Genomic DNA, 26,015 nt, shown 5'->3' with positions numbered 1-26,015 from the left:
TTGTAAAGAACAGAACAGGAAAACCACAAAGTCCTTGAAACATAAAAATGAGCCTGAAAATATCAGCTCTGCCCTCTCTACAGATATCACAATGGAGGATTCCCTAGAAACAGCCTGGTAGAGAAACAATATTTCATGCAAACATATTTTATGAGAGTTGAAGCTAAGACAAGAGCAAATCTGGGCCTGCAGAAGAGTCATATCCTAATCCTAAAAATAGGAAGATTTGCAAAACAAATCTTATATACTGTTTTCCCAAGTCCACAATAAGGAAACAATGATTTCCAAAAAGATGGTTTGGGCAGCCAACGTCTTTCTCCAGTTATAATCCTCAGTGCTAAAATCTAATGGCAATCTGGGAATGAATGAGGAATAAGGCTAAATATTAATATTTAATCAGATGCCTTGATTCCTACCATGGACGAATGATTACAAAAGCTGATGGAATTAGCAGTGATGGCCAAACTGATTGTGCTGATAAAAGAAAAAAACATAAGTACTTTTGTTTCTACTTGGAAACCGCTTCTGGACTTTGTGCTTGAGGTGGAAGAAAATGATATCATGATTTTGCGTTTTACCGATTAGACTGATTTGCCAGTACAGAACTGGCTAGTGCAGTATCTCTCAACCTTGACAATTTTAAGGCATGTGGACTTCAACTCCCAGAATTCCACAGCCAGCAATGCTGGCTATGGAATTCTGGGAGTTGAAGTCCACATGCCTTAAAATTGTCAAGGTTGAGAAACACTGGGCTAGTGCATACTAGTATAGAAATGTAAAAAGTTGAGATTTGATTTTAATGTCTGATTTTACTGCAACAGAGAGAGAGTCGGAAATCAATACCTTTTGTCTCTCCCCCTCTTTCTTCACACTTTTTTTGTTTTTCCTTTTTCTACTGTTGTCCCCTATTTGCTTTTGTATTTTCACATTTTGTTATAAATGAATAAAGCTAAATAAAATGCTAAAAAAAATAAATCAGATACAGCGATCACTGCCAAGAATATTCATTGGCAGTTGCCAATGGAGGGCTGATGGAAACCATTGTACCTATGAATTTCTCCCCTGTTGCCCCACCAATTTTTTTAAAAAATGTCCATTTAGGAAATGGATACTTTTATGGTTTGACCAATGAATGTTGCCAGAGCAGAATATTCTTTACAAAGGTACACACTGGCTCAAATGCCCTGATGTAACATCAGAGAAAACATTTCAAAAAACAATATTTGCATTCTCTTCCAGCTGTTTAGGAACACATTAACAGAACTGGGGAGAGGTGTACAATTCATGGTAGCAAAATAAAATTCAAGAAATCCCATAATAGAAGTTAAAAAAAAATATCTCATCTTTAATACAGAAAATCTATATTCCAGATACTTCATCATTGCTTCCGCAGTCAACTATCTGCCTTCATGAGTTGCTGTCCTACAAAAAGCCACAACATTCTTTAAGCCTTTTTTGATACAGGTAGTCCTTGTTTACCCATTTGAAGATTGACAGACCCCCCCAAAGCTACTTCCAACCCAATTCTGTCAGCAGCAGCCGCCTGTGGTCACATGATCGCGTTTTAGGCATTTGCAACTGTCTCACCTTTATGGCTGGTTGTAGCACTCTGTGGTCATGTGACCACTATTTACAATGGGTTTTTTTTTTTTTTTTTTTGCTGTTTTGGGGCCTTTTTTGCTGGTTTCCAACAAAAAAATGCCCATAGGATTGATTTGCTTAATGTCCACCATGTTCGATTAACAATCACCAACGTTCTTCACGATTACAGAAAAGAAGTAATAAAATTAGGTCTGTCGTACCTTGATTTACTACTGTCATGACTTATGATAATTTTGGGATTCATTATGGTTATAAGACAAGGATTACCTGTACGTGGCATTTTAATTGGACAGTGCTCCCAATTTGCCAGCAGAGACACACCTTTATTACTTACTTGCTTAGCTTCTGTCTCTGCTTTGCTTATGTCATTCTTGCAAGTCATCATCTGTCCAGCAAGAGTAGCATCTTCCCCATCTTCGCTGCTGGACAGTCCAGCTGACACTGCATTGAAATGCTGCTGCGCTCCAGCTAAAGCCTCAGTATCTTTATTGTTTTCCTCCTGAAGAACACTCAAAGCATCTCTCATCTTCTTGACTTCTTTTTCTTTCAAGGCTAAGGCTTTAGAATCCTAGAAAAAAAAAGTTGTATAATTAAAAGGCCGATTTAAAAAAGGAAAAGATATACAAATTAATAACAAAAGCTAAGCACAATCCTACTTTAGCCCATAATAAAGTTCCAATGAAAGCTGAGAATTAAACAATTATTCTAAGAGAATAATTAATTTGGTTGGCCAATCCTGAATCTGGGGCCGTTTTGGTGCTCTCCTTCAGTTTACATCACATCTACATATATTTATTCAGAAATAAGCCCACTGTGTTCATAAAGTTTTTTTATGCGGTCATAAAGTAAAATGTCACATGACTGTGCCAACTTATGGTATCAGTTTCAGATGTAGTCATTAAGTACAACATCATATGATCAGGCCAACTTCCCCATGGACTTTGCTAGTCTGAAGCCAACTGTGAAGGTTGTAAGTGGTAATCATGTGACTGTGGGATGTTGCAACAGCTGTACATGAACACTGGTTGCCAAGCAACCGAATCTCAATCACTTGATCATAGGGACCCTGTGACGGCCACATCTTTGAGGACCAGCCCTAAATCTCATTTTTCAGTGTCATCATAACTTTGAATGGCTACTGAACAAGTGGTCAGTAAGTGAGAAGTGTATGTACTTTTAAAATACTGTGTTTTCCTAGTATAGAAGTACTTTTGTACAATACACTGTACATTTTCAAACCCAAGCTTATCGTGAATATATTTAATTGTACGAGGGGAAAAAATAGTGTATAATTTAAGAGCATTTCCATTGCTTACCTCTTGCATGGCTTTAACTAATTCCATCTGCTTTTTCTCTTCACTTTGTAAATTTTGCTTTTTGATAGTCAGGGTACTTTGTACTTTGGTATCAGTTCTCTGAACCTCTGCAAGAGCTTCTTCTAGAGAATGAAGCACACCACCAAATTCCTACAAATATATATATATATATATATATTTAATAGAAGCAGATTTATGTTTGCAATAGTACCTCTACAGATCTTCCTCAGCCATTTCATTAACATAGGAAAAATGGGAATGAAACAGAAGGCAAAAATATTAAAACTCTTTCTTGAAGAATAATGCCATTTTTTTTTAATGATTCTGTACCAAGCAAAATCTGAAGAGGAACCTAAATAGACAATAGAGAATACAGGAAAAAAATCTCATTGAAAGAAAAGCACACTGTCTATGCTTACACATCATATAAAGCAGTGGTTCTCAACCTTTTTAATGCCGCGACCCCCAACCGGTCGTAACTCGAGGACTACTCAACCGGTCGTAAGTCAAGGACTACTCAACTGGTGCAGCACCGTTTGCAGAATGGGACTTTTGGAGGGCTCAGCAGGGTAGAGACAGCCTGGACAATTCCTATTGGCTTTTGAAAGCCAATAGTATTAGACTCTATTCAAGAGAGTCTATTCTATTGGCTTTCAAAAGCCAATTGAATAAAAGGGAGTAGCACAGCTAAGGAAAAGGGGGAAAAAATGGCGGACTGCGTTGTTTGGCGACCCCCGTGAAATGGTCATTCGACCCCAAATGGGGTCCCGACCCACAGGTTGAGAACCACTGATATAAAGCCTCGTGTTCTTGATATTGGCTTAGTATATTCTGTGATTGTAGCCCATTCATTATTTTATGCCAGTTTGTGAGTTAGCACTGGATGAATCCAGACATTAAACATGCTTGCCCAATTCCCTGAACTATAGCAAGTTTGAGCCTTTCTGATCTACCTATACCCATTTAGTCTGTCCAACAATGGGTTAACACAGGAATAGAAACAACTTCAGGACAAAGGTTCCACTTTTCTGTTGTAAGCAGTTGTTATCTAAATAACTGGAGGTATGTATCGTCAACATGAACACTTTATTAGCATCTCATTATTCAATTAATTGCATGACATACATTTCTAATAAGCCATTATTTCTTCAAACAAATAAAATTTTCAAGTGTATTCTTTACATGTGAGCAGCCTATGCATTTAATAAACTGGCTAAAAATAAGTTTTACTCCTTGTATTGGCATATTGTCATTAGGTAACCGAATAGGTCTTACTTGATCCCTTTTGTTTTCCATCTCTGTTATTTCTTTGCTAAGTTGCTTCACCTTCTTCTCATTTTCAGTCATCCCTTCTTGAAGTTTTGAAATACTGCTTTCCATTTCCTTTAGCACATCAGCAGAATGTACCTTGGTTTCTACGGCTATTGTAAACTGATATGCCACATACAGACGGTTCAGGTGTTCTATCTCTCTCACAACTTTTTGGTATTCCAAATAGGAGGATCGTTCCTGGTTAGGCAGAAAAAATAACGCATCATTGACAGCGACAGCAAACCAGAATATACAGGTAGTCCTCGACTTTCAATAGTTACTTTAGTGACAGTTCAAAGTCATTTTTCATACTTGTGACCATTGTCGCATCCCTATGGATGCGACAATGATCAAAATTCAGATGCTGGGATTTGTATTTATGACCATTGCCATGTCCCAAGGTCATGTGATCACCTTTTGCAACTTTCTGATAAGCAAAATCAAGGGGGAAGCCAGTCGCTTCAGAGCCAGGTTACTAACTTAACAACTGCGAGTGATTCACTTAACAAATGGAACATGAAAAGTCGTAAAATGGAGCAGAATTCACTTAACAACTGTCTTGCTTAGCAACTGAAACTTTGGGCTCAGTTGTCGTCATAAGTCAAGGACAACCTGTATTCCATTAGAATACAGGTAGTCCTCAACTTAAAACCACAACTGAGCCCAAAATGTCTGTTGTTTAGTGAGACAGTTCAGTAAGTTTTGCTCCATTTTTTGCCAGAGTTGTTAAGTGAATCGTTGCAGTTGATAAGTTAGTAACCTAGTTGTTAAGTGAATCTGGCTTCCTCCATGACTTTGCTTGTCAGAAGGTCACAAAAAGTGATCAGATGATCCTGGGACACAGCAACCATTGAAAATACATGCCAGTTGCCAAGCATCTGCATTCTGATCGCATGATCATGCAAAGTTCGTAACTGCGAAAAACGGTCATAAGTCACATTTTTTATTGCTGGTGTAACTTTGAACGATCACTAAACAAGCTGTTGTAAGTTGAGGATTACCTGCATGACAGAATAGTTGTTCTGCATGAATGAAACTAAGAGAGATTCTTACTCTCTCCTGCGATCCTCCACAGCTGACCAGCAAGTGATGAATAGGAGAAGGAAAAGGGGAAATTCTTATTGCATAAACAGTTTTCCATTTGCATATTTTTGGATTTTGCCCATGGATGCTATAGAAATGAAATGCAAGCTCTAATTGCATTGAAACAAATTATTTCATAATTTCTATTAGCAAAGCTAGGATTTGTAACTTGCTTAATAGTAAACCACACTGAATTCAGCAGGATTCATACAGTATAATAAGCAATAATGTTCTTTGCTTTTGATTGATGTTGCTTGAACACAAATTATGTTTTTTTATTAACTAGACAATGATTTAGAATGTTGCATACAATCAGTTCGTTGTACTAAACCTAATAAAATATGGAGTTTTATTGTGAACTCTGGTTAATTTAAACTGTAAATACCTCTTTCAATTTTTGCAAGGTGGGTGTGATTTCTTCCTCTAAAATCTGTAAATCAAAATTAAGAGTACTTAATTTTCAATTCTCCAGCTGAACCATAGCAATTATATTTTCTTAAGAGGATAAATATAAATATAGGATCAAGTAACCACAATGTTAGTACCGTGCAAATTTCTTTGAGTTTTGCTTCTTTTTTCTCAATAGTTTTTTGTGCTGCTAGTTTCTTACACTCATACATCCTTGTGCCAGCTGCTTCTTCAATCATAGCCAATATCTAGAACAACAGCAATAAAAATATAACATAGATCAGTGGTGGCGAACCTATGGCACAGGTGCCATAGGCGGCACTCGGAGCCCTCTCTGTGGGCACACACACCATCCCCCCAGCCCCGCCTCCTCCCATGGCCCCCTCACCACCAGCCCCCCCCGGAGAAAAGTCACCCCTGGGCACGGTGGGTGGGCACTGGGCAGAGCGGAGCGGGGGCGGGGTGCTGGTTTTTGAGCACTCGGTTTCTAAAAGGTTCACCATCACTGACATAGATCATTTAAAAGATAAAAATCACACTAATAGAAAATCCTCTGTCATACTTACCTCAGGGGGCTTCATATTGAGCACTTTGGTAATTCGGCCCTAAGATCGAAGGAAAATAGCCAGCTATTAACATCTTAGTATTTTAAAGGCCTTATAATAATCTACGTAGGGTGTATTATGGTGCAGATCACCCTTGGAAAAGAAAAGAGCATCTGGAGAATTGAAGAAAAATTAACACAGCACATTTGTAACAAAACAACTGGGCAGGATAGCAGCTCATGGAAAGCTTTGTTATTATGTTTTTCCACTTATAGTTTTACAAGGCGGTCAGAAATATTCGTGTAATATGCTTTTTGACACTAGATTGATGCCCATCCATAAATTATTAGATGCAGGGGTGCTTAGAGGTATGCAACCAACTAGGAAGAAGAACAAAAGATCATATGTTTAATTCTGGGCTGAATTAGCAGGAAGTAATTAGGTTTTGAGAAGGAAAGATGAGTTTAAAAACAGAGAAAAAGCATATTAAATGATTCAAAGCACCAAATTTACAATCTAAAAGGACAAAACAATAAAAAGAAGGAAGATTATGAACATACTATATATACTTCATTACCTGCATAATAAGAAAATGAGGATTATTGACATTCAATCCAACAGAGCAGAACAGATCTTGTACTCTGGTATTGTTTGCATTAACACCATTGATTAAGTATTTATTTCTGCCTCCAATCACCACCTTGAAAATGAATGACAAAGTACTATTAGCGTGTATCATCTATCATCTCAAACAAATAGACTATTTAGTATACACTGTTTTTAAAAATGACCTCCCTTCAAAACTATTTGAAAAAAAAGATTTTAATTTTTCTACTTGCACCGATTTTTTAAAACATGGTAAGGACAACATTTACAGAAATGTTTAAGACATCACATTGGCTCACCTGTCTTGTGACTGTTATCTCATCATGATTCTCAAATCCTAGCGGACTCTGCTTCTTATCAAAATTATCAAAAGTGATAGAAACAGAAGCCTTAGTAATTCCAGCCTGCCCATTTTTGTAAACAAGATCTTGCAAGTTGGAAGCTCTCACCTAAGATGAATTTTTAAGACAAAATGAAACCAATAAGATAAACAGGTAGGGGATGCTTGGGTTATAGGACTGCATCACAAAATAAATTCAGCTGTTGTATTTAAACAAATATGTTCCTGTATAAACGTTTTGTACATATTACATGTGTTACATCATTTCACAGTTCACTCAAGGGAGACAAGACAAACCCATTTTAAGGGATATGGTTATAGGCAAAATGTATTTAAAAAATTATCACTCTGATGATTTGTTTCATAAGTCAGAGTCTGTACTTCCCAAAATGTTTATACAAAATTATTTGTGAAAAGGCCCATGATCAAAATTGTTATCTAAAAGAAAGTCATCTTCGTAATGACTTAAAATTCTGCTTCCAAAAATCAGATAAATTAAGAACTTTTCCACAATATGTTATACTTTTATCAGATTAATTTGGCATGTTAAATTATCATTCTCTTGCAAATAAAGATCAATGATTAATCCATTATCAGGACTTATACTGAATTTTAAGAAGTTCCTAAAGTAAATTTTAGAGTTAGTCCAAGAGTCAACATTAAACATACTAAGAGCAGGATTTTTTTAAAGATAGCCAACATCTGGAACATACATACTTACCTGTGACAGATTGGTGATTCCCAATAAAAAACAGATGGAGTCCAGGATATTTGATTTGCCACTTCCATTTAAGCCGGTAATAGCATTGAATAGAGGGTCAAAATCATTAACTTCTGTCCTCTGAGCGTAGGACTTAAAACCTTCAAGAACAATTGACCTGATGTACATTTCAGCTGATTTTCCTATAGATTCCAAGTAAATTCACATCCAACCTATAAAATGTACATTTCTTCCATTATTCAACAGTTTAAAATATAGGCCTGTTTCATAAAATATAACCCAACAGCTAGGATTATAGCAAAAACTATTAATCATATGAACAGTGTGTAATTTAACAAACAGAAATGGATCACTTCTATATACATGGATCACACACATCCTCTTGATAGCAAAACAGCAAGATCGCAAATTAAGTCCTGCTGACTTCATCATTATTAGACCTCCCACATTATGCTGGAGCAATTAATGTTAGCTTTGTAGCCACGTAAAATGTATAGGGGGAATTGACAGCATTTTAAAAAAAAAAACCATTTGGCAAAAAAATGTATCCTAAAATGAGTAACAAAGGTCCCTTAACTATATATTCAGACAAAACCCACACAATCTTGCAGTATTTAAGATGCAACCCATACACTTGTCTATACGTAAATACAGTTGGAATGTATTCTCGAATAAAGATGCATCTGTTCAGAACACAGAACGTGCAACTAAGACATCTTACATACTTTCCTATCCAGCACACGCCGAACAATTGGAAGAGTCCAAAAACCACAGATCCATCCACGTCTGACACAAATCACTCTGCCTTTAAAATTTTCTACTACAGGATATGCTTACTAAAAAAAAAAAAAGGATCCGAATCCTAAGTGTTCAATTCAATCGGATTCACGTTGATATAAAAACCCCTTGATTGCAGTCTAAAAGTGCTCTTCGATTAGTTCAAGATGCTTCGCGAGGAAGCAAAAAAACCCAAAACACCACTTGCAGATATTTGGGGGCCCTCCTAATTTAGGGAGACTCTGATCCGCAGACGGCAGAAGTCCTCACCCGCCAAGAAGGGCCGCCTCCAACCGACTCAACCGCAGCCGCTCCGCTTTTCAGCGTCCTCCCTGCTTGAATTTGGCGCGGGCGGACCTTTCGTTCGTTCCGCGCAAAGTTCAATTCAGGGCTGTTCCGCATATTGCCTGATTTTTTTTAGCTTTCTCAGAAATCGAACGAGTCAGGCGTTTGGGAGAGGCTACCAAGGAAGGAAAACAACCTGACGAGTTTCTACGCTACTTTTATGCAGCAACGCGATTGGAGGAAAAAAGAGTTAGAGCCCCCCCTAAAGGGGGCGGGGCCTGAGAGATTAAGTCGTCCGCTTACTTTCTCAGGCCCCGCCTTCTGTTTGGATTTAAAGCGGGAGTAACTCCAGAAACTGTTAGCTTTGCAGGGAGGGAAATATTCCTGTGGTCGAGCGGTTGGCGCACTGGACTAGATGAAGCTGTAGTTTAGTGGCTTATTTTTTCTTAACCCCTAAGTTCCTTTTTTATTATTTTATACCATTTTCGAATCTGGATCATAGTTAAGTAACGGAAGTTACTCCAGCAAACATTTTAAAGAGAACGTTATTTTTCAGCTTGTAACTCCTGTTTCGTGTAACAGTGCTATAAGGCTTGGAAATTTTACTTTTGTAAACTATAACAAGCACAGCTAAAGAACGACTTTTCTTTTCTAATAAAAATCAGTATCTTGTGCGATAAGGATAAGAGTGGTGCAAATGTTAAGAAAATTACATCTTAAGAATTGTCAGTCCATCTTAAGATAAGCACAATGTCCATATGGCCTTTCAGAAAGCTGTCTTTTGTTAGAATATACATTTTTTAAAAGTTTTTCTTAGTTTTGCTTTTGAATTTTTCTTTGTAAAGCAGAGTTATGAGCATAAACAATTTAAAAAAATACAAATCTCAGAGTTGCCCCATTTTCGAGTCTTTTTTTTTTTTTTGCAAGAAAGTGTCATTTGTGGCCATTAATGATATGGATTAACCTCAGAAGCCAAGTGGGGCTGGAATTGGTTATTACTTGACTGAATGCAAGGCATGTTACTTAAGTAATATGCCCAGGAAGAATGCATAGCTCCTGTTTAACTAATCCATAATTATTCAGTTGTTAACTTTCCTAGCCAAAGTGAAATAACCTAGAATTAAGGAGTCAATCTATTCTAGAACTAAGGAGAAATTTCCCGACAGGTAGAACAATTAATCAGTGGAACAACCTGCCTCCAGAAACTGTGAATGCTCCAACACTGGAAGTTTTTAAGAAGAAACTGGACAACCAGTTGTCTGAACTGGTATATGGTTTGGACTAGAAGACCTCCAAGGTCCCTTCCAACTCCATTATTATTATTAACTAGATTAGAGCCCTTGGTTGCAACTGATGCTAGATTTGCAGAAGTGCAAAACTTAGGAGGACCCCTGTTCTTTTTGTGCTGGCCAAAATGTTTTTGCCCACCTGTGAGCTTTGTGAACCAGCTGATTTTGTTTGCTTATTTCATCTGTCTTGGGTTTCTTACCAGCTAAATGGATTAGGGCAGGGGTAGGCAACTCAAAACACTCAAAGAGCCACTTGGACCCGTTTCCCACCAAAAACAAAACACCAGGAAAAGTTAAAACATTAAAAGTTTTAATATAAAACAGAAGTTTTAAATAAAAATATTAAAAGTTTTAAAAGATTAGCAACCTAGCTTTCGTTGGCTCCTGCCAACTTCATCAGTGCGTACACAAATCAATGGGAGTGAACATTTATATGTAAGTTAACGCCTGCGCTCGACTCCTGGACCGTGTGATAGGTCCAGGTCGGCCAATCATAGCATTCCCTGTAATTGCTGCATGATTGAGTGACTCATCTACTTGTATCACGCATCCCTCATCAGAGTTTAAACAAGCCTCCGACTCTCCACTCATCCATATCCGTGGTCTAGGAGGATCCTCGATCTTATTCCAACTCGAGATGTCATCCCCACCACTAAGTCATCTCCCCCTTCTCCCTTCCTTTGAACTCTCTGTAAGTTTATGGTCCTCCCCTTCTCCACCATTCTGACATCTACCCTTAACATCATGATGTTTTTTACAACGAAGCCTCAATCTGGGTAATGTACTTATGCTTTAATGTACTTACGCTTTAAGTACATTACCCAGATTGAGGCTTCGTTGTAAAAAACATCATGATGTTAAGGGTAGATGTCAGAATGGTGGAGAAGCGTTAACTTACATATAAATGTTCACTCCCATTGATTTGTGTACGCCCTGATGAAGTTGGCAGGAGCCAACGAAAGCTAGGTTGCTAATCTTTTAAAACTTTTAATGTTTTTATTTAAAACTTCTGTTTTATATTAAAACTTTTAATGTTTTAACTTTTCCTGGTGATCATATTTTATTCTCACCATGTATACACCTACACCCAGGAATCATGCTTCTATTTTTAATATCATATATATATATATATATATATATATATATATATATATATATATATATATATATATATACATACATACATACATACATACATATACATACATACATATATATATATATATATATATACACACATACATATATACACGCATACATATACACACATACATATATATACACACACACACACACACACACACACACACACACACACATACATTGCTGGTCTATGACCGTAATAAAGTTTATTATTATTATATACATATACACATATATATATCTCATAAAGGTAAAAAAGGATATATGCAGTGTTATCTTCATTTTAAATATCAAAAGGGTCTCTCTCTGTGTCTCTCTCTCCCTCCCTCTCTTTCTTTCTGCCCTTGGTCTGCCAGTCTTTTTCGCCCCCCCCCTCTCTCTTTCTCCCCCTCCCCTCTCCCATCTTCTGCTCACCTGGCAAGCTGGCTTCAAGCTGTTCTCCAACAAGCTCAGAGGTAGGCAACCTGGCTCTTTTATGACTCATGGACTTCAATTCCCAGAATTCCTGAGTCAGCATAGCTTTTTAAAACCAAACCTAGCCCCAAGCAAGAGCTAGGCCCATACAAATGCAGATGTAAAACCATCAGAGAATTGAAGCCAGAGCAATCAAGAAGACAAAGAAAATCTGTATACCTCACCCAAACTCTAGAAGTCATTAGCCCCATCACCTGGGAAGCAGGATATGATAATAGGATTAAAACCACAGATATCAAGGCCTAGACAAACACTCAGAAACAGCCTCAAGGTTCATGCCACGGGAACAGGAAACTATTCCAAACAAGGCTAGAGAGGGTATAAAAAAAACCTACTGTCCATGTGCTCTCTCTCTCTTTCTTCTCCTCTGCTCCTTATTGCAAGGACCATCTTTCTGCTTCTTCAATAAACTGTAACCTTCTTCCCAAAGCAGTCTCCATGTTGCCTATTTATTCCAGGCTTGGATGAACCAGGATGAAGACTTACTTCTCACACTACTGAAGGGTGTTGTTTCAGGGAGCTGGGGAATGGGGAGATAATTTTTTATATGGTTACCACTGTTGCTGTGAGCCACACCTTTATGGCTCACAATTTTGTAGCATAAGTGTGTATGCTATACTGAGGTTCTTGAACTACTGTATATGTGCCCCTCCCCTCAATATCTGGATGGTTATTTAGTTACATCCATTTGTTTATTATATATGCTATTGAATCTAATGTTGCCTCCAGTCTTAAAAACTGTTATCAAATGAGAAACAAATGTAGATAAAATGAAATGTAGGAAGAGTAATAGGTTGTTTGATTAATTCTGGCCGGTCCTACCGTAATGATCCTATTGTAATGGGCCATTCTTGGTAGGATGGACCTTCTTGTGGAAGTTTTAAATACTAACACTTGAGTTCACTGTGATAACAATTGAGATCATTTTCATTCTAATATGTACTGTAGTTAAAGTTAGTAAATATGTCCAATAGTATTATTTAAATACAGGAAAATTAAAACTATGGAAGATTTTAAAGGAAAGTTTTAAATCCACACTCTATTTGTCATGTTATCTAAGCAGCATAATACAGTAAAGAAAAATGACTTCTGGTATTAAAAATATTACAAATAATGGCCCATGGATTATAGTGGAGTCTCTTCCCACATTATCACTGGCTTTTATTGCCATCCTTTTAAATAAGTTTCCCCCCTATTTTGTCTCCAATTCTGGAAATGTTATTACTTTGCATCTTTTATTTTGGAGTGTCAAACATTTGTATTGCCTGCAAACTGTAACAGCATGACAAATGAAAAAAGGCTTATTTCTCAGGTTTAATTAAAAATAGTATGCATTTGTAATTAAATCTTTAGACCCACATGAAAATCTCTGAGTTGGTTTCAGAGTTACCAAATATAGTAATCCATGTCTTGTATCAGAAGACTGTATACAAGCCCTAACTAAATTGGAAGAATTTTGTGTAGCCTCATAAACCAATCTTTGCTGGAAAACAAAATATAAGTAGCATCATTATGGTAATCAGTTTTGACAATTTAACAATGAACAGTAAGAATAATGAAAACACAAATCTAAAGATATATTCTGATTATGTTGCTTATACAAAACACTCTTTCAGAATTAAATCTTATATATTACATAGTTAGGCATTTACACACTCACTTTAAAGACCCAAGCTATGTTAACTTGGGGTTGTTTTAAAAATAGGTCCATTGGTAACCAAAAGAATAAAATATTTAAAATTAGATGAACAAATGACCAGACTTTCATTCCTCCACAACGAACCTCCGCTTGGTTCATTGTGACTCTGGAACTATAGTGATGTCATAGAAAGTGACACAAAAGGCTCTGGGGGAGGGGGGAATACAGTAAAACTCACTCAGTTTCTTGTGAAGTTGGGTACTTTTGGTATTAACCATGGATCCCTCATTTCACATGATTTTATATTTTCTAGTATGTCTAGGAGCAGTTGCTAAAGGTATAGATCTATGAAATCTATCTGTCTTCGTTAGGATATAAATTTATTCTGAAATAATAATTTTTATCTGCTAGATTTATATTGTGATTTTCCTCCAAAAGTCTTATAATGGTATATATTTTCCATTTTGCAATTTTTCTCTATAATAATTTTTAGCGTAGGCTGAACTGAGAATAAATTAATGGTCTCAAATGAATGAGCTTCCATGGCTCAGGGTAGAGTTCAACCTAGGTTTCCCTTATTCTAGTTCAGCCCTTTAGCCATGACTACAATGGCTAAAAAATGTGTTTTTGAAGTATACATCTGAGGAAGACATTTTATACTTTTCAACGATTTTTCTCTTTGACCGCCCTGGCTTTTTAGACTCATTAAAGTAGGACTTGATCACAAAAGAGTTACACAAAAAAGCAAGCAAGCAAGAGGGACTTCCACCTACTCTCCTAAGAAATATATGCTCAAAAATACAGCAAGTATAATCGTGGATTGGACCTGCAACACTATTTAGCTGAGTGTAGAGCTTAGCATCCTCCAGTGCTGCTATTCATTCATACTCTAAATCTAGACTATTCATCAATCTCAGTATCAGTACCTTTATATATATTTAATTAATATATATGCCACCCATCTCATTGTCAAGTGACTCTGGGTGACTTACATCATAAAAAAGGTACAAAATATTAAATAATTATACCTTCCATTGTTCTCGCTCAGCTCTCCCTTAGTATGTCTTGGTGAATTTCTTTCCTTCCTTCCTTTCTTTAGAAATTCCATTAAAGAATTCAGCAGTAAAAGAAAATAAGGATACCCGGAAGCTCAAACAAAGCTTGAAGATCTTGCGAGATTATTGTAAGTTGTTCTTTCATTGCATAGCCTATTTGATTTAATCATCTAGCTCCCCATCAACTCTATAAACCATAGTTTTTACTGTTTGGAATGGAGTTCCCTTACCAGGATAGAGAAGTTGACCTTTCCAATATCATTTTCTTAGGTTTCTCTAGCCAACAACTTTCTGATGGAGAGATATTTCTGATGGAGAGATACAGTACTACTTGTAGCAGAGAGCAAACAACTGAGTCCTCAAACCTTCTTCTTTAAATAGAAGATATTTTTGTGGGAATTTGTTTATTTATTTATTTATTTATTTTTGGTTTATTTTTGGATGGTTTTTTGGGGGAAACTGCAGGTAACTCTTAGAGAGGAATGAGATAAGCCAGAAGTTGGGTACTGGGCCTAAGAACTATTGTTCCTCTGTTGGCCCTCTATTCTTTAATTTATTGAGCGCCTGATGTTATATCAATATATGATTGAGCTGTTTAAAAGACATAGTTTATACAATACATGGACAATTATAATGAAATATGGTCAAGGCACACATACACACACACATATATACACACACATAAATATATATACAACATCTGATTTGCAGATGATTATGTTCTCTTCTCACAAGACCCAGAAGAGTTACAAAGACACATACAAGAGCTACACAAAGCAGGAGAACCATTTGGCTTAAAACTAAAGCTGAAAAAGAGCCAGGTTATATTTAATAAATTCACCAAAGAAAGCAAGAAAAATATATCTGAAGAAGAACTAGATGGAGTAGACCATTAATAATATTCCTTGGCCAAAGGATCTCAATGGAAGGTGATACAATAAAGGAAATTGAGTGTGGTTAGTAGGCATTTGGCAAGCTAAACATAATTTTCAAGAACAACCTCCTCCTATCCCGGAAAAGAAAAAATTTGAATTGGTGTGAGCCACCTGCTCTTAACATATGCCAGTGAAACACGGACACTAACCTCACAATCAATGCAAAAGCTATGAGTGGCACAAAGAGCCATGGAAAGATACATGCTTGGCATTAGTAGACAAAATAGAAAGACATGCCCATAGATTAGAGAACCAATGAAAGTATATCATGAAGAGAATAAAATAATTGAAATGGAAATGGGCTGATCCCATAGCAAGAAGAACTTATGGCAGGTGGACCAAAGCAGAATGGATCCCATTTGATAAAAAGCAAGAGACCTAAAGCAAGATGGATCAACAACATCAGCACATATTGCAGACCACTTGCCAAAAGAAAGCTCAGGACCATATTGGTTGGAAACATATGGAAGAGGCTTTCATCCTGCAGTGGAAAGACAATGGTTAAAATGATGATGATCTCACACACACACACACACACACAGAGAGAGAGAGAGAGAGAGAGAGAGAGAGAGAGAGAGAGAGAGAGAGAGAATGAGAAGACCTTATATATACATTTTTCTTATTGTTCTATGTTTGTTTTTCTTTTCCATTTTTTCCCCTTTTGCCATTGTTTTATATTTTTCTCTTTGTTGTATTTTATTAAATAAGCTATAGGTATACTAAAGAAACATATATTATCTTGCAGTGGATGAGCTTGGCATCAAACAACCTACAGAGACACAAACCGAGTACCCCATTTTAAAAGGTAAGGTTTACTGAGGGACTATCAGATTCACAAATCATACAACAAAAGCCATTGTAACAGGGTAGGTAGACGTAATGCCAAAGTACATGGAAACTTTTAGAAGTACTTCTCCAGCAACAAAACCAGAATGTCCTTCCTGTAGACATCAGAATGTTTCCTACGGCTGATTAGTTTTTCAGTTTTTGGAAAGATCTCTAGAACCTTTTTAAATTAGTGGGGAAAAAAGATTAGAATTTGACATTAGAGAGAAATCTCTGGTGGGGTTGCTTAATAAGAGCATCTATCTAGTATTACGTAAAAAAGAAAAAGAATGATTTCCAACACCTTTGGTACAGATATAGATTTTAAAAATATTAAACTCTTACTCTAAAGTTAACAGTTGTCTCCATTATTTCCATATGCTAAACCCCAAAATCAGCTTTTCATTTGTTTCAGTTTCTCTCAAAAAATCCAGAAGTGATACCCGAGTAGAAGTATAATTTGTTAAGATTGTTAATTTCACCATTTCTGCCAATTTCACCAGCTTCACCATACATTCTAGAATAGAATAGAACAGAACAGAACAGAATAGAATAGAAGCTGGAAGGGACCTTGGAGGTCTTCTAGTCCAGCCCCCTGCTCAAGCAGGAGGACCTATACCATCTCAGACAGGTGATTGTCCAGTCTCTTTTTAAAAACTTCCAGCGATGGAGCGCCCACAATTTCTGGGAATAAGCTGTTCTACTGGTTGATTGTCCTCACTGTCAGGAAGTTTCTCCTTAATTCCAGGTTGCTTCTCTCTTTGATCAGCTTCCAACCATTATTTCTCATCCTTCCCTCTGGTGCTTCGGAGAATAACGTGACCTCCTCTTCTTTGTGGTAGACGCTCAGATACTGGAATACTGCTATCATGTCTCCCCTATTTCTTCTTTTCTTTAGACTGGCCAAACCCAAGTTCCACAGCCATTCTTTCATTGTAGATATTTGTAAGCCCTCCCACCTTTGACTACATAAGAAACTTGCTGCCCTTAGCATATAAACAAAGTTGCATCATAAGATGTTTCCATCAAATCGAAAAGAAAAGCCTTGCTTTCAATTGTACATTTACTTTTAAAATTCTCAGCATCAAAATACATACTTTATAGCTTTGTTGTATGTCCATCAAAGATTTTTTAAAAATCCCTCAGTTTGACTGCATTTCCAAGAAATTTTTGAAATTTCTGTACACATTTTTGACAATTTATCTAGTATCATATACCAACAATACATCGTTTTATAAAAATTATCTATATAAAATTCTTGTTTTGACTTTATAGGATAATAATAATAATAATAATAATGATGATGATGATGATGATGATAAAATTGGAAGGGACCTTGGAGGTCATCTAGTCCAACCCCCTGCTCAGGCAGGTAACCTTATACCATTTCGAACAAATGGCTGTCCAGTTTCTTCTTAAAAACTTCCAGTGTTGGAGCATTCACCGCTTCTGGAGGCAGGTTGTTCCACTGGTTAATTGTTCTAACTGTCCGGAAGTTTTTCCTTAGTTCTAGATTGCTGCTCTCTTTGGTTAGTTTCCACCTGTTGTTTCTTGTCCTGCCTTCAGGCGCCTTGGAAAATAGCTTGACTCCCTCTTCTTTGTGGCAGCCACTGAGATATTGGAACACTGCTATCATGTCCCCCCTCGTCCTTCTCTTCGTTAAACTAGACATACCCAATTCCAGCAACCGTTCCTTAGGATGGATTATATCTAGTGACTACATGTTACTGTATAATTATAAGATTATAATTATAATTATATAACTAATTATATAAGAATATAATTCAATGTAAATTTCAACTCTTTCTTCCATATACTCTCCCATTTCTCCAGTTATATTCTTATATTCCAAATATTTTGCCTATTTCATCATACAGTCCTTAAGTTGTTTGCCCTCTTTCCATTTTCCACAAAAGTTTGGAATATCTTAGCAGCAATACTGTAAAGACAAAATTCAATCTTATCTTTTTCAACTTCATAATTCTTCTTATCCTTCTTAGATCTTTATATTAGCTGTACATAAGGAAATCAATGGCATTTATAATGGAATTCTCCTTATAACAAATATTGTGGTATCTGAATATTACAAGTGCTGTAAGTCTATAAAATTTGAGCATCAGTTCAAAAAGTTTAAAGTAACAAGTGGGTTGATAGATAAGCTATAAGCAGACTAGGAACTAAAGAAACTTATGTTACCTTGCAGTGGATGAACCTGGAATCAAACAATCCCCAGAAACCCAAACTGAGTATCCCATTTCAAAAGGTAAGATTTACTAAGAGGCTACCAGATCCATTTTTTACTAAATCTAAAATAGTCAACAATGGAAATATTTAGATAATTTAACAATTGGAAACTGGCATTCATTATATATAATTAGGAGCTATGGTTGAAAAAAATGACAAATACAATTAGAATTTTAAATACAAGGAGGGCCGAATCACAATTTTATCAAATCTGGTACAATTAAAGTACTATCTGAGGTCTAACAAATATTGTGGTATTTGAATATTGCAAGTGCTGTAAGTCTATAAAGTTTGAGTGTCAGTTCAAAGAGTTTAAAATATCAAATGGGTTGATATAAAAGCTGTACGTAGATTGAGTTTTACTAAAGAAATCCATGTTGTCTTGCAGTGTCAGTGAAGTTGTTTGGTGTGGGCCAATCCCAAAAGATACAAACCACAGAATACTCTTCAGAAGGTAAGATTTTCTAAGGGGACATGATGTTCTGCAAAGTAATCTTATTGAAATGCTAGGTTAGGCTCCTTGAATCTATCAATAAGAATAATAAAAAAAATAGTCACTATACTTATGCAGAACAATGATCTATTGAAAAAGTCCTGACCTTTCAGAATGGATTATATTGCTTCCTTTAAAAAACAAACCAGAAAATTACTATACAAATGCTTTTCCACTTCTGGGCTATTAGAATGTTTGCACTCCTTTCAGTTTTTATGTGTGTGTGTGTGTGTGTGTGTGTGTGTGTGTGTGTATACACACATATACATATAGACACACACACATATATACATATATATACATATAGACACACATATATACATATAGACACACACACACATATATACATACAGACACACACACATATATACATATAGACACACACACACATACACACACACACACACATATATATGCACGTATACATACACACACATATGCATATACATATTAAAGAAAGACAAAACAAAATAAAAAAAGACCAAAAGGATGTTCAGTGACTTTAGTTTTACAATAACACAGGCATCTGTGAAGTTGACATGGAGAAGCCTGAATAAAGGATATTTTTGTTGGTTTTCCACAAAACCTTTTTCTATTTAATTCTTTATATACCGTAGTGTAGCTGATGAAATGTTTATCATTCATATTTGTGATTTAACCAAAGATCCTTTCCAAAACTGAAATAAAAGGTGCTCAGTGCATGTGCTAAGAACTTAACCATCTAAACAAAACTAGAATATGTATGATCAGTCCTAATGGTCCTACTGAGTACTGGGACATTCTTGGTAGAATGGTTCTTCCTGTGAAGTTTTAAATAATTAACTGTTCCAAGGGATAATAGAGGGAGGGAGGGAGGGAGGGAGAGAGGGAGGGAGGGAGGAAGGAAGGAAGGAAGGAAGGAAGGAAGGAAGGAAGGAAGGAAGGAAGGAAGGAAGGAAGGAAGGAAGGAAGGAAGATGAAGCTGATACAACCAAACCTATCACAAAACGTAGCTTAACTTTCTTTCCAACTAACTTACATGCAGCACCTTTCCTTCTAAAGGCTTGTTTTGATCTTTTTGTTTTGAACTTTAGAAGATGTATTTGGCCCTCATTATCGTACAGTGAATACAGACGAGCCACCTATGGACCTCCCAATAGAAGGTACAATTTTGTGAAGATGTGTGAAGCTTGTTGTAGATCTAATGACAACTTTTGTTACTAGCACTTCCACCATTATTTTCTCAACTGGACTGCCTTTTTTGGAGGAGCAAAGATATTTCAGAGTCAAGGCATTCGGGTAACATTTGAGGAAAAGCGCCATACGGAATAAGACATGGATTTAGTATCTGAGTTTGTTTTCAATAAGACACTCATAGTTTGTTTGAATTAGCTACATTCTTAATGTGGATGATGCCTAAAGAATGTTTTACAGTACTGCAGTTTATGTAGGCTATGCTTAGAGATACCAGGAGTGGACAATTTCTATCCATGGGCCTGGGAGTCTCTGAAATTGTACAACCGAACAAATTGCAAATTGTGTTTGGGTGTGCATATATATATTGTAGGAAAAAGATGCAAAATACATGCATTAAGGTTCTGCATGTTTTTCCCTTTTAAACCTGCCAACAAATATAAAGGACCCAAAATGTAAACCTCATCCGTAGATGTTAGTGAGTTACAAGTATGCCTTTTGAGTTGTCTCATAAATATAAATAAAAAATGCGACCAGAAAGAACAGAAGTATTGCGCAGCTAAGAAATAATCCAAAATAAAGCTAATTTACCTTTTTTTTTAGAAAATAAACATGCATCGTTCTGGGTATTTTAATCGGATTCCTTATTTACATTTGTTACAGGATTACGGGATCAGGATCTTCCTCAAAACTTGTTTTTTCAACCAATACCACGTAAGAACACGATTTAACATAGTTAAAACTCAGTGTCATTTGAATCTAACTACATGTATAATTATTTGCCAGAAAGATTATATAATCTGTAAAACCCATATTTACTGCTAGAAAAGAAATATCAAATCCTAAGGAATCTGAACTAAACTGTCAAAAATCAGCACTGTTTGTGAAGCATTAAGAATTGTTCAAAATCCTCGGCATTCTCGGCAGATTTTTTTAGGCATCAGAAGGACAATTTCCACAACCCTATCCATATGCCTAAAAGTACCTCTGAGAGGAATAAAAATGTATTTTTGCACACATTTTATAAAGTTGGGTATCCAGCTTTATAAATTATTCCCAAATTGTACTTTTCTCGAGATACATTTCATTTTGGTTGACACTCAAGGTATATTAATACTCCCACAATTAGGACAGCACTGCCTCATAAAAAAATGACATGAAAAATAGCAATTTTCACAATCAATTCATAGAATGATTTTAACATCTAAGAGTTCATTTTATAATCTATTTCTCATTCTCATTTAGTTCTAATTCAAATTTTACTATCAGCACAACAGAGGTGTAATCTGGGTAAATTTAGAAGCATCCAGCATTGTGTGCAACATTGCATTCTGGACCTGTTGTAGCTTCTCTGTGGTCTTCAAGGGCAGCTCCATGTAAACCACATTGCAGTAATCCAAACTGGAACTGAGGCATGAATGTCCGTGAACATGGCTTCCTAGCCCAGAAACTATGAAGCTGTGCAAAGGCAGATAGAATGAGAGCCATGAGGGCCCTCAAATTGACATCCAGAGTCAGAGAGGAAATATCCCCAAATTCTATGGGTGGGCAAAACCCACAGCCACTCCATCTTCCCAGGATTGAATCAAAATCTGTTCCTCCCCATCCAGAACTTCACATTTATTTATTTTTTTTACAAAATCTATCATATAATAAAAGCCCATAGAAACTCCACCTTACTCCACGGCAGCAACAACACAGTCAAATTAACCACTTCATCAGCCCCAACTGTACCTCAGTTTTGGTCATATCTGTGTCATGCAGCATTTGTGGCTAACAATAATAACAATACTGGTCTGTTTTTGCACATTTGAGCTAGTATGCTACTAATAAAATTAAAACTCAGCTTTTATCTTAGACCATTCAAAAATTCTGTGCTAGCTAGAATTTCTAATCTCACCAAGAGGCATATGCAGTGTACTGACACAAACATATATGCTAGGAGAGATTTTTGCCTTTTTTTTTTTCATGCAAGCACTCACACACATACACATAGACACAGGGTTACTAAGCCGTGCTAACAGATAAAACATAAGAAATGGTAAAATTGTTCTGGTAGTTCTAATTTCAGGCTATGAAAGGGGGGTAAGTATTTCAGTATTTCCACATTGCATTCCTTCTCATCCTCTTCTATAGACACAAAACCAGCATATGGGGGGGGGGACTAGCCTGGATTGTTAGTTTTACAATTGTGATTAGTTTATTTTTATTTTTTACAAATAAAGAGAGCATGTAATTAATTCATGCAATGAATTAATGAGTGGAATGAGTCCACTTGACTATTTAATAACATTTTTCATCTTCCCCAACCTCCATTATGCTTAAGTTTCAGACAGAATACATGAGATTGGGAAAAGTGGCCAAGGACATCAGAAAAAAAGAATTGAGGAAAAGATACTGCTTCCCATCTCTGTTATTACATTACTTGTTTCATTAATTCTTCTTGGGTGTTCTGCCTTTGGAATATATGAATGTACCAAAGAAAAGAGGTAGGTTTACCTGTCATGTATCTCTTCTGAAGGGATAAATTGTTTTCCAACTATGCATTCTTGTGTAGCACTATCTATAGTCTGTAAATATTGTAGTAGAGTCAGATATGCCATTGTTCACGTAATGGAGGAAGGATTTAGCAAGTTTCCAAAGGTACAAATACAGGACAACAGCAATAATGAGGTGACCTTAAAAACAGCTGACGAGATCTAAGCATAGCAAGAGCAAGAGCACTTAATACTGCTCCACAGTGCTTTACAGCCCTCTCTAAGCAGTTTATAGAGTCAGCATATTGCCCCCAACAATCTGGGTCCTCATTTTACTGGCCTCAGAACGATGGAAAGCTGAGTCAACCTTGAGCTGGTGAAAATTGAATTGCTGGCAGTTGGCAGAGTTAGCCTGCAAATCTGCATTCTAACCACTGTGCCACCAGCATGTAACCTATCTTGCTGGATGGCATATAATAATCAGGGCCATTCCAGACTCTTGTAGGTCCCACATAATAACATTATGAGATACTGCCTTCCTTCTCTAAGGGTCTTAAAACCTTTCTCTCAGCAAGTCTTGATGATGATGGATATTCTTATATTGACTGTTTCTTTGTTGCCCACTGCCTGGATTTGGAGCAGTTTGACTGCAGCAGTTGCAAATATTGTTGATCGATTGAAAAACCAAATGCTGATCTTGGGTGGCATAAGATTTGGGTGGAAAGAATTTGTTAGCAAATTCAAAGCAACTTCCAGATCTGTAGAAAGAGAAATGTCTTTAAAGGCAAATAATGTCTGACTTGGGTCTGTTAATGGTTTGGAGATTCAGAATGGAAAACATGGGACAATAAAAATCAAATTAGAGACCTTGAAAGAAAGTGTGGTAAAATGACTAGGAATCTGAACAGGGCCATCTGACTTTGCAGCCTTTTGCTGTAATATTGTCTTGTCACCATGCCTTCTCCAAACAGTGTGCTCATTCTTGGGAGATCAGAAGTTTTCTGAGGGTCTTTTGAAGTATCGTGAGAATGGAATGCACTACTTGGAGAATGAATGTCACGTGCTATTTAGAGAAGGGCACAAATAGCCTTGGGAAGAAGGTGTGGCACGACCAGGAATTGCTTTGTATAGAGTAGTGTGAGGCCAGGCGTGTCTCAGCAGCAGCAGAAGAGAACAGTGAAGGTCAGTTAGGTAGGCAGAGGGGCTGGACTGGGGCAGACTGCCCTGTCTGCGAGACCAGGCTAGGGTGGCTGAGGCTTTGCATTGTAGCTCAGAAGCTTTCTTGCAGCCCCAATCATAGTGCACCAAGAAGCTCCAGAGTTGTAATGTATTCTTTTCCCAGCCTCTCTGGGTTTGTGGCACGTGGCCGCAATCCCCAACTCATGTACAGCTTACACAGCCTGTGCATTCCCACTCCCTGCGTTCCTTATCTGGGATTCCTTCTCCTCAATGATCCATGCATCTGGAGTTATGACAGCAGATGGGAGTGCTACAATTGTGGTTGCTAAGCGATGCGATCACGGGACATCTCATTTTAAGATTGCATCACTTAGCAATGGAAATTCCAGTCTCAATTGTGGTCACAAGTCAAGAACTATCTGTACTCCTGGATCACCTGAGAAGTAGATTTATATTCAAATGACTATGAGTACAATTGACTTTCTGCCTGAATGTGTGAAAGTCAAAGGGTATTTACACAGGTGTCATTTCAGTAAACCTGGGGCTTGTATTTGGGAAACCAACGTATAGAACTGAAGCTATCAAGGGAAGTGGCTTGCAAGGAAGCCATATTATTAGGAAAAAAATACTGTACTGTATTAGGTACTATACTACATTAGGAAAAAGTGTACTAGAAATGGCACAAGTGTGTGATCTTTGTATTTCTACCCATCTCCCTTTGGAACAGTGCTCAGGTAAGCTGGCATTTTGGAAAGCTACTTAGACCTAGTTGTTTTGGAAAGCTTTTTGCTTGGCAGGGCCCATTATTAATTTTCCTTGGTGCATTAATGGATGGTTAAGAAAGTTTACTGTTGTCATTGGTGTGGAATGGAATTTGGTGAAATTTGATATTTTTGTATACTTGTAATAGTAATAGTAATAGTAGTAAAGTTGGAAGGGACCTTGGAGGTCATCTAGTCCAACCCCCTGCTCGGGCAGGAAACCCTACACCATTTCGGACAAGTGGCTGTCCAGTCTCTTCTTAAAAACTTCCAGTGTTGGAGCATTTACTGCTTCTGGAGGCAAGCTGTTCCACTGATTAATTGTTCTCACTGTCAGGAAGTTTCTCCTTAGTTCTAGGTTGCTTCTCTCCTTGATTAGTTTCCACCCGTTGCTTCTTGTCCTGCCTTCAGGTGCTTTGGAAAATAGCTTAATTCCCTCTTCTTTATGGCAGCCCCTGAGATATTGGAATACTGCTATCATGTCCCCCCTTGTCCTTCTCTTCGTTAAACTAGACATACCCAATTCTCGCAACCGTTCCTTATATGTTTTAGCCTCCAGTCCCCTAATCATCACAATAAATACATAAACATAAAACATAAAGGATTGGGGGGGGGGAAACCAAGAAACCACTGAATATAGCAATGTTTCTCAACCTTGCAACTTTAAGATAAGGTGAAGTCTCCGAATTCTCCAGTCAGCAAGAATTCCTCTCAAGGCTGACTGATTAATTTTGGGAGTTGAAATCCACTCATCTTAAAGACGCCAAAATTGAGAAACACTGGAATACAGAAATGGGATATAATGGACCTAAGAAGTGGTTTTGCTCACTTTCCTGTTTTTTTTTTTTAACAATTTGGGCCTTTGCTGTAGGCGCAACTAAGAAGAGCATGTGTATATGCAAGTACCTGGTGGCTTTTAAAAATGTCATATAGTAAGATACATAGCAAGGTATTTTATGATTAATGGCATTAAAACATGTGATAAATTAACTGCACTTAAGTACTTTAGTACTTAACTGTAACTAAATACCATTCTACAATCCTAGAGACCAGACACCAGGTCAGACCAGATATACACAAACAGAGGAACTTGAAATAACATCCTTCAATGCTATTGTGAATATTGTGGATGAAGTATCATCATTTTCAGATGACTCGGAGGCCTCGCAAGACAAACATGAAAACAGACCACACCATTAGTCTAAAAAAAACAGCTGAATCTACTTAAAAGAAGTAACAAACAGCAGAAGCAGTACTTATCTATATAGCTATATATCTATAACTCTTTGTTTTAAATTTAAAGAATTTCAATACTTTTTGTTCTTTTATATATA

The 26,015-nt window shown here is 36.9% G+C and overlaps 2 protein-coding genes across 2 annotated transcripts in view; one reads left to right on the top strand and one right to left on the bottom strand.

Annotated features, from left to right (window-relative positions):
• LOC120301577 (structural maintenance of chromosomes protein 2-like) overlaps positions 1-8,128 on the bottom strand; it is a 28,093-nt gene extending 19,965 nt beyond the window's left edge. The window contains 9 exon segments of the mRNA XM_039328988.1: positions 1,937-2,170; positions 2,919-3,068; positions 4,194-4,427; positions 5,698-5,742; positions 5,858-5,968; positions 6,287-6,325; positions 6,843-6,965; positions 7,171-7,320; positions 7,933-8,128. Of these exon segments, the coding sequence (XP_039184922.1) occupies positions 1,937-2,170; positions 2,919-3,068; positions 4,194-4,427; positions 5,698-5,742; positions 5,858-5,968; positions 6,287-6,325; positions 6,843-6,965; positions 7,171-7,320; positions 7,933-8,100 (1,254 nt within the window). The 5' untranslated portion in view covers positions 8,101-8,128.
• A 5,665-nt stretch (positions 8,129-13,793) lies between these two features.
• Positions 13,794-26,015, top strand: LOC120301579. The gene is made up of 9 exons (XM_039328992.1): positions 13,794-13,876; positions 14,639-14,722; positions 16,275-16,334; positions 18,558-18,617; positions 18,987-19,052; positions 20,165-20,233; positions 20,928-20,978; positions 22,591-22,753; positions 25,728-26,015. The coding sequence occupies exons 1-9, from the start codon at positions 13,816-13,818 to the stop codon at positions 25,879-25,881; spliced, it is 768 nt and encodes a 255-aa protein (XP_039184926.1). The 5' UTR covers positions 13,794-13,815; the 3' UTR covers positions 25,882-26,015.

Source organism: Crotalus tigris, unplaced genomic scaffold, assembly GCF_016545835.1.
Source record: "Crotalus tigris isolate CLP2741 ecotype Arizona unplaced genomic scaffold, ASM1654583v1 scf7180000024386.1433019, whole genome shotgun sequence".
Taxonomy (NCBI): Eukaryota; Metazoa; Chordata; class Lepidosauria; order Squamata; family Viperidae; genus Crotalus; species Crotalus tigris.
The sequence above is the reverse complement of the archived record's forward strand: the minus strand, read 5'-3'. Positions and strand labels throughout refer to the sequence as shown.